General features: G+C 34.8%; 1 protein-coding gene across 1 annotated transcript; it reads left to right on the top strand.

The window, feature by feature from the left end:
* Positions 1–1,338: 1,338 nt before the first annotated feature.
* LOC120266853 (subtilisin-like protease SBT4.12) lies at positions 1,339–4,187 on the top strand. The gene is given in 10 exon segments (XM_039274503.1): positions 1,339–1,415; positions 1,529–1,620; positions 1,716–1,956; positions 2,060–2,558; positions 2,642–2,703; positions 2,796–3,011; positions 3,088–3,199; positions 3,274–3,487; positions 3,648–3,820; positions 3,822–4,187. Coding segments are annotated over 10 exon segments (2,052 nt in total).
* The last annotated feature ends 5,830 nt before the right edge of the window (positions 4,188–10,017 follow it).

Here is a 10,017-nt window from a genome sequence, read left to right as displayed (position 1 = left end):
TTTGTGTTGTTAAGTTGTGTTTGGAGGGTTTTTTTTTTTTTGCATGATGTATTCATTTTATTTTAATACAAGTGATTTATCCATATTTTTAAAAAATTATAGTAAATGCTAACAAGTTTCCAGCCATTTATAACTTTTTACTAATTGACAACGAGCACCCCTATTTAAAAGATTGTGAGAAAGAAAACAAGTAGGAATAGAGGTGCACCAGTTATAGGCTTACGGACATTCTATGAAAATCTCCTTACCATACAATCTTGATGGGGTGAAATTACTATTCCTTTTATAGGGATCCACACTCGGACGAGCCAGATCCAATGAAGGTTTTGATGAACGGTAGTACTTGAGTCCAAGTGTATAATGTATAAATAGTATAAGAACAATACTGCAGAGGGAAGGATTCACACACTTACCCTCATATGTTATAACTTTTTCTTTTTTATCACAACGACAGGCTAGTTAGATATTATCATCCAACTTTTTTGTTTTTTAATTTTATTTTACTTGTCATTTTAATTTAAGTTTAAATGGTTGTTTTTTAAAATCTTTGTTTGTATAAATAATTTTATTTGTAACATATGTTATTACATATCAAATATATAATTATTTTAATTATTAAATCATGGATTATTTTTATTTAAATAAAGAATATATAATTGATCTCAGTGAAAAAATTATAGGATTTTAAATTAAAAAAAAAAGTATTTTTCCTATTTTATATGTAGTATCTCATAACTATCATTATAGAAAATTTTTATTCATAGGACAAGGTAAAAATTTGTTCTCTGTCAAACAACAATTCTTGACAAACTTTAATAAAAAATGCAAAAAATAAAAATAAATAAAATAAATAAATAAATAAAAACTTTACAAACCTGATTGATTCCATTCAATTATATATGTCAAGTAAATGAAGTCTTAATATCCAATAAATTAAGGCAATAAAAACTTGACTTTCCTGACACTGTAACGTTTAAATAAATAATGAGATTTTAGAAAGTAATTATTGTGAATAATTGTTAAGTAAAAAAGGATTACCATATATGGTTTCACATGCACGTCCATATATAGCCACTTATGTGCATTGGAGTGGCATCCTCCACATCTAACTGAACATATGACTTCCTCCTTGATGTTTTCTCCATGGCTCTGTCTAACTTTCATCAGCCTTCTCTCCCTTGTTGTTGCTAACACAGACACAGAGAGACATGTTGATCATCTGATCATAAATTTAATTTCTCTAATTATCTTATATACTGAATTTATGAAGAAATGTGATTAATTACATGATTGATGATATTTTCCTATGTATGTTGCATGAAGGTTTTCATAGTTTACATGGGAGATAAACCTAAAGGAGAAATCTCAGCTCACTCTCTCCCATTCAACCTCCTTGATCAAGTCCTTGATGGCATGCATGTCTTTGTCTTTGTCTTTGTCTTTGCTCATATCTACGTTAATTAATTTGGAATTAATGATGAGATAAACTAGCATGTTATCACTGATATATTGTATCAAATATATGCAGTACTGCAAGAGAGGCTATTGTCCACATCTATGGAAGGAGCTTTGGTGGATTTGCAGCCAAACTCACTGAAAATGAGCATCATAAATTTGCAGGTCTCCAGCCATTTATAAGTTTTCCTTTTAATCACAAACATACTTTTTGTTTTTCAGTCTTGTAATTAGTTAACCAAACAATATTGAACTTGCAGAAATGGACGGCATAGTCTCAGTGTTCCCAAGTAGAACCCTCCATCTTCATACCACAAGATCATGGGATTTTCTAGGCTTCCCAAGTGCCACCGAGCCCAACCTGACATTAGAAAGCGATGTTATTATTGGTATGATCGATACCGGTGTTTGGCCAGAATCCAAATCTTTCAGCGATAAAGGACTCGCCCGCCCACCTAAAAGATGGAAGGGCACTTGCTACAAATCCTTTCCATGCAACAAGTTATATTTATATATCTTTCCCACATCGTATCTTTGATTTGCATTTCTCTTTATTATTTTTTACTAAGCACGTACGAAATATCATGTTTGTCATTGTCTTCAGTAAGATCATCGGAACAAGAGACTACATATCGAATTTTACTGGTTATATCCCAGCAATTGATGTTGATGGCCATGGTAGTCACACTGCATCAACAGCAGCCGGTCGCAGTGTAGCTAATGTTAGCCTGTATGGACTTGCTGAAGGCCATGCTCGGGGAGGTGTGCCGGGTGCAAGGTTGGCTATCTACAAAGCCTGCCAGTACGGATTCTGTCGAGGAGCTAATATCTTAGCAGCCTTTGATGATGCCATTGCTGACGGCGTTGATATCATATCTATCTCTGTTGGAGACCAGTATGATGACTATTTTGAGGACGTGATAGCCATTGGATCATTTCATGCAATGAAGAATGGGATCCTCACTGTTGCTTCATCAGGGAATGATGGTCCAGGCCTTGGTACCTTAGCCAATGTTGCTCCATGGTTGATATCTGTAGCAGCAAGCAGCATAGATAGGCGCATTGTTGACAAACTGGTGATTGGTGAGAATAGAACCATTGAGGTAGCTAGTACTCTCATCATAACTTCGTACGTGTTTGTTTTTTGAGATTCATTACTAAATCTTCTCATTGTTAATTTGAGCAGGGAGTCTCTGTCAATCCCTTCCCTTCACAAACCAAGTCTTTCCCTTTTGTATATGATTCAAGGTATTTTGCTTTTGCAACACAATAAATCATATATATATATATATATATATCATGTTTGATGTTTATCATGTATTTGTTCTCAACTTCTATAGCTATGTCCCTGATGACATGAATGATGATCTGTTAAAAGAGAGAGTTCTCTTGTGTGACGGGGATTCAGGTGCAACCAGAGAATTGGTTGACCTAGTTAAGGGAGCGGTAATGATTGATGACAGTTATCTCGATTATGGATATCAATATCCTCTTCCTGCACTTGATGTTAGTAATGTTGTCGGCAAGGAGCTTAAGAAATACATAAATGAAACAAAGTGAGCTTAATAATGAAAAATTTAATAGTGCATGTTATAATGACTCTTAGCTCATCAATGGCGTTCGTTTGACCAGGAATCCAGTTGCTAAGATACTTAAAAGCCAAGAAATCTTTGACGCAAATGCTCCCATCGTTGTTAGTTTCTCTTCTAGAGGACCAAACACCATTACACCAGACATTCTTAAAGTGAGTTAATTAACTTAAAAAAAAGGTTAGCATTCAAGCTTTTCTGAATTAATGGTGATGGTTTGTTTCTACAGCCTGATATCAGTGCTCCAGGAGTGAATATCATCGCGTCATGGTCATTGAGGGCATCAGTCTCTGATAATGAAGCAGATAATCGCTCTGTGGTGTACAACATACAATCAGGCACTTCCATGGCTTGTCCTCATGTTTCTGCCGCTGCTGCCTATGTCAAGTCCTTTCACCCCTTCTGGTCTCCTTCAGCTATTATGTCCGCTTTGATTACTACCGGTAATTCTATGGTTTTTTAAATATGACCAAGATCTGATAGATACTATATTAGGTGTAAGTTAATTGATAGACTTATATTCAAATTCATATTTTCATAAATTAATTGACATAGGATTATTATTTACTCTAATTATGAAATATTTTTTTGAATGTATGATAGCTACACCGATGAAGGCAGAACACACCCCTGAGGCCGAGCTCGCTTATGGAGCCGGACAACTCAATCCAGTGAAAGCTCCGAATCCAGGTTTAGTCTATGAGGCCACCGAGGCAGATTACGTTCAGATGCTTTGCAACCAAGGCTACAATGCAAAAAATCTCCGGATAATAACCGGGAAACAATAGCACTTGTAATTCCAGTCACAACAACATTGGAACAGCAAGAGATCTAAACTATCCTTCTCTGGCTTTTAGTGCTGCAACAGGCAAGCCAGTGAGTGTGAATTTCTCAAGAATAGTTACTAATGTTGGCACTAAGAAATCCATTTACAAAGCAGTAATCACATCCCATTCCAGCTTGAAAATCAATGTAAAGCCTAGTGTTTTGCACTTTGAATCTTTAAACCAAAAGCTGGAGTTCACTGTGGCTATTTCAGGACCACCAATGGGGTCTAAATCAGTGGCTTCAGCTTCACTTGTTTGGTCTGATGGCGAGTATAGTGTCAAGAGCCCTATTCTTGTCTATACTCAGTTGGAATGATATAATTTCTTTTATTTAATTTGAGATCTAATAAAAGAATTATATCAATTTCGCATTAAGCTATGGCAATAAGATTTACGGTGTAATCTGTTTAATTTGTTTATAGACTCACAAAAATCTAGGTCAAATATATAAATATATATATACACACACAACTATACATATTCATACTGAGATGTATGATAGGCACATGTTGGGGATAATCCTTTTTTTTTTTTTTTTGACAAAGTGGATAAAAAACGTTTATTAGAAAGTTTAAGCAGTTACATGCCAAGGTGACAACAAATAGCGCCAACAGTGACACATGTCACCAAAGTCTGAAACGACCACATAACCAAAACAGATACAAGCGAACAACATAGTCCACTAGAAATGGAGCGGCCAGATACAAAAGAAAACAAAAACACCTAGGGGAAAAGGAGAGCTCCCTGGGAGGCATTAGGGACATCGTGAATCTGGCCCGTACTAAGCCTGATTTTCCTGGGTGGCACGGCTCACCACACTTGGGTCAGTAAACTCCAGGCTTCTCTTGATAACATGTGCAGACTCGTCCAATTTTTGTCTTTTGTGATTAGGAGCTGCAGACACCCAAAGCAGAAACGTATGAGAAATTTTAGAAATTAAAGATAAATAGGAACAAAAGCATTCATAAAAAATTCTCCTGTTTCTTTCAAGCCAGACATTCCAGATTAGAGCTCTAGAGAGAGTATCCCAAGAAACCTTCGCCTCTTTTCTAATGTTTTTTCTCCAGGGACCCCAAAGGTCAGTAAGAGACGAAGGTAGATGATTGAGAGCAAGAGTACGGCGGAAGTGTTCCCAAATCTGAGTAACAAAGGGGCAGCTAATGAACAGATGATTTGCCGATTCAATATCATTGAGACAAAGGATGCAGGTTGTTGTTGAGAGTTTGTTACATCTTCTTTTTAGCTAGATTTTCCAGGGTAAGGATCTTGTTGTCCCAGCAGAGCCAGGTGAAAGCCTTCACCTTTCTGGGGCAAATATCCTTCCAGATGAGCTGGGGATGATACTTGCACTGCAGCTAAGAGTCTATTATCACAAAATATTAGGATTTTATTATTATTATTATTAATAATATTATTATTATTATTATTATTATTATTATTATTATTATTATTATTATTATTATTAGGTAAAATAAATTATAGGTCCTTGAAAGTTTTAAAATTTCCCAAAAAAATCCTTTGGCATTTAAATTTTTCAGATACACCCTCCTTTTTCAGTTTATTCTATCTTACAACATATTCTTCATGCTTAATATATATAGTTTTCATTTAACATTGCGTGTTTACGTGTAACTACATAAGTTTTTACTCAATATATACTACATTTTCATTTAATATTTGTTTTTGATGTTTAATATATGACCTTTCCATTTACTATTTTTGTTACCGTTTAAAAACCTGAAGGGCATTTCAATTAATGTCAACTACTATGACAATACAGTTGAAAATTAAGTAAGTTGTCAGAGAAACAAAAAAACTTCTTGGGAATGCCCAAATTTTGGCCTTTGAATAAGTGAAATAATTTAATTAATTTAATTTAACAAACTATTTATTAAATATAAAAAACATTTAATAATTTTTTAATTTCTTTAACATCCTTTATTTCACAAAATTAAATTGCAAATGACCATAACTAGAATAACATTATTTTGAGATAAGAACTATAATCATCCCGTGCCATAAAAGAACACACATAAAAACAAATTAAAAAATTTTAAAAATTTAGAGGGAGGCCTAATAACCTCGTATCGGGTTTATTTTCACCCTGACGCCGGGATTAAAAGGGTGTAACCCAACATAAAAAGATAAAATAATAAAATAATTTTTTTTTTAGTGCGAAAGGATTATATGAAATCATATTTGAATACATTTATAAAAATAAATGTTTAATTGGTACATTTAGAATTTTTTTTAATTATTTTTTGAAAGTTTTTTAATTTAAAAAAATCAAAAACAATTTTTTTAAAAGTGAATAAGATAAACAAAATGAAAGTAAAAGGGGAGAGATGAAAAGAGACTATATTTTTTTTTTATTTTGTTTATTTTATTTGATTTTCATAAATAATTTTAAATTGTTGGTTATTGAAAAATAATTAGTTATTTCATTGATCAGGTCTATTCATTATTCTATCTAGGGTATTGCTTTATTTGATTTCAAATGCTAATCTATTCAATCGTTTAATAATATAAATAATTTTTTTAACTTTTTTAAAAGATAAATACATAACTTTTTTTTATTCATGATACTCTCTATTCTCTAATCTTATCTCTTAATCTCACAATCCCTAATATATTTATTAATTAATTAATATAATGGGATCATGGATGGTGGCACCCATTTACTCTATTGCTTAATTTTAATATATCATGTATATTATCTTCAATAGTATATATATTTTTTAATATAAATAAGTTTTCAGTTTTAAAAAAAAATGAATAAAGATTTCTTTTTTAATCCATGGAAATCACCGTCTAACTTTTTTAAATAAGTTTACAATTTTATTTAATTTTTATGCTAATCTTCATATAATTATTAATAATTTGCTAATTAAATAAATATATGGGCTCTTGTTTAATTTTTATTTAGATATTTATAACATAAAATATAACATATATATATATATATATATATATAAGATTTTGGGGCTGGGACGTGGCGGGGACGATATAACATAAATATATATTTAGATATTTATAACATAAAATATAACATATATATGTGTGTGTGTATAACATTTAAATTAAATATTTAATATTTTGGGGCTGGGACGTGGCGGGGATGATATTACTCGGCCACGGCCCCAACCTTGACGGAGAATTACTTTCCTGCCCCAGCCCCGACGGAGGCGGGGAATCGGGTTCTCCGTCGGGGCCAAGGCCCATTGACATCTCTAAAAGAGTTGGTCAAGACCATCCAAGTATTACATGGGGCAATAGAAGTCTTGTCATGTGAATGACTAGAAAATTTTCAGAAAGTAGAGGACCCACAAGACTTTATTATGAAATACAGTTATTATGGTGTTAGCCAATTAAAGTAGAAGATGTGTTAGTATAAGTTGGTCTTGGTTGGAATATTATTATTATTATTATTATTGAAAAAAAAGGATAAATCACATACATTAAAAAAAAGTACAAAATACAACATCGTCCACTAGCTATGGAACCTGACAAAGGACAACAAAACGGGTACACAGTCCGCATACAGAACAAGATGAAACAACAACAAAAAACAAACACCAACCCTAGAAGAAAGCAGGGGGGGTCCCTAGTCCCCGAGGAGAACTAGCTAGAAAACTACCAACCAAACAAATTAAAGAGCTTCACCCCTTTCGTTGTTGGTCTTTCTTCGCCTGAGCCTGAAGGTTGTCTAAGGAACTCCAGAGTGCATTTGGCAGTAGGAGCTGGTTCTTCTAGTCTGGGTTTTTTAGACTCAGGAGCTGCATTAATCCAAGAAATCAACATGTAAATGCATTTGACAATGACATTAATTAATAGAGACAGTGTATTTATCATTGAAAATGCGTGCATTTCTTTCCAACAAAATATTCAAAGTTATTGCTCTAATAATGATATTCACGATTTCTCTCGCTCGAGAGGAAGCTGGGGTCTCCACCTAAACCAAAGATCTTGCAAGGGAAGTCGGTGGTTCAGGAAGAGAAAAAGCCTTAGTGAAGAAATGTCATATTTGCTTCGCCACAGGACAAAGATTAGCAAATGATTCACGGTCTCATTATCCGAGTTACAGAGAACACAAGTAGTCATTAGGAGCCTATTGCACCTCCTCCCCGTCAGATTGTCCAAAGTCAAGATGCTATTGTCCCAAGTCAACCAATTAAAAAGATTAACCTTCTTAGGGCAACGGCTTTTCAAGATTATATTGGTTGATGCGCACTAAACACCTCAATTCCTGAGAAATCCATAAAAGGATTTGACCAAGAAGGAACCATTCGAAGTTAGATTCCAACGTTTCCTTTTATTCTAGTCCTGCTGGGGAGCTCCCCAAAGTGGGATACTACCAAATGGACACCAGATCTAAACCAGTCTAAGTTAGCCAAGTGTTGCAGCTCCCTCACAGAAGTACATAACCCAATTGGAGTTGCGAAGTTATGAACTACTCATGCCACAAATCCCTTGGTGCCCGGTTGTCTACCCATTATGTCCCACTAGAATAATATGGCAGCACCGTCACGGATAATAGGAGAGATGCAAGCTCAAAAAGATGGTAGACAATAAAGAAGACCATTCCAAAAGAATGATTTTCGAGGTGGAGGATGGTAGTAGAGGTTCCAAGTTGGGAAGTTTTGATAGTAGTTAAACCTGATCATTTTGTCCGCACCCTAATGGGAACCAGTAGCAATTTTCCACCACCATTTTCCAAGGAAAGCAATGTTGAAGTCTACCAGATATAAAATCCCCCATCCCCCTTACTCACGAGATTGACATAAATGCTGGCAATTTACCAGTCGGGTTCTTGGATGCTTAATATCCGGGCCTAACCAGAGGAAATCCATTCTTATTCGATCAGTGAATTTTATCACCCAACTAGGGAGTTTAAAAATAGACATCCAATACAATGGGGATAAAGAGGGAACAGAGTTTACCAACGTGAGTCTTTCTCCTAAAGAAAGGAATTTGAACTTCTAAGTGGATAACTTTGAGCAGATTTTAGCAATCAACACTTCCCAATCCTGACATCTAGGTTTCTTCCCAAAGATGGGCACCCCTAGGTAGGTAACTGGGAGTAAACCTCTACCATAGTTCAGGGTTTGAGCAAGAGATTCCGCAGGCATTTGACTAGTGTTTAACGAAAGGATTAAGTCTTGTGGAAGTTTATGGCTAACCCCGACATACCTTCAAATAGATACAGAATTAATTTGATGATTCTCAAATCCTTAATTCCTCCGGCCATCATAAGCAAGAGGTCATCTACAAATTGTAAATGGCACATCTTTCCAAAGTGACCTAATGGAATGCCAACCAAGACTCCATACTCTAAAGCATGGTTGAACATTAAACTTAGAACATTAGAAACCAATGCGAAGAAGAGTGGAGACAGAAGGTATCCTTGTCTGATCCCCCTTAGGTATCGGGTATAACTCTTATGTGATCCATTTATAAGGAAGTTGGCCTTAGAAGTGAAAATAATCGATCTAACCCAACCTATCCACCTATTCCCAAAATCGTAAGCCTCCAACAACTCGGTAAGAAAATCCCAATCCACCATGTCAAAGGCCTTCGCAGAGTCTAATTTAATGACAAGTACTGATAATATTCTCTTATGCATACTGAATAAAAGCTCTTATGCAATGGTAATGTTGTCCAAGATACAACATCCTTTCATAAACGCAGTTTGAGAGTGGTCAATAAGAAAATTTAATATCCTGCTCATGAGCGAGGCCAAGATCTTGGATAAAATCTTGAAGGAGTAGTTAATTAGGCTAATTGGGCGGAAATCCGCTGCACTTTTCTGGTTATCTTTTTTAGAAAAAAGTGCAATGCTAGCCCAATTAATTCTCTCTAAATTGACTGAACCATCATAGAAACTTTCATAGAGTGAGATGATATCATGTTCTACAATGGTCCAATATTTTTGGAAGAAGGAGAGCAGGAATCCATCCAGACCAGGGGCCTTGTCGGCCCCTAGATCAAAAGTAACTTTTTTGATTTCTTCCTTAGAGAAAGGAATTTCCAACGCATAGGGGTTTATTCTTGGTTTACTCCTAAGAAGGGTATGTTAAGAGAATTTAAAGCGAGTATCCCTTCTCTTGCCAAAATGACCATGAAAAATGATTAGCCATGACTCACCC

This window comes from Dioscorea cayenensis, chromosome 8 (genome assembly GCF_009730915.1).
Source record: "Dioscorea cayenensis subsp. rotundata cultivar TDr96_F1 chromosome 8, TDr96_F1_v2_PseudoChromosome.rev07_lg8_w22 25.fasta, whole genome shotgun sequence".
NCBI classification, from domain to species: Eukaryota; Viridiplantae; Streptophyta; class Magnoliopsida; order Dioscoreales; family Dioscoreaceae; genus Dioscorea; species Dioscorea cayenensis.
This window is presented reverse-complemented; position numbering and strand designations above follow the sequence as displayed.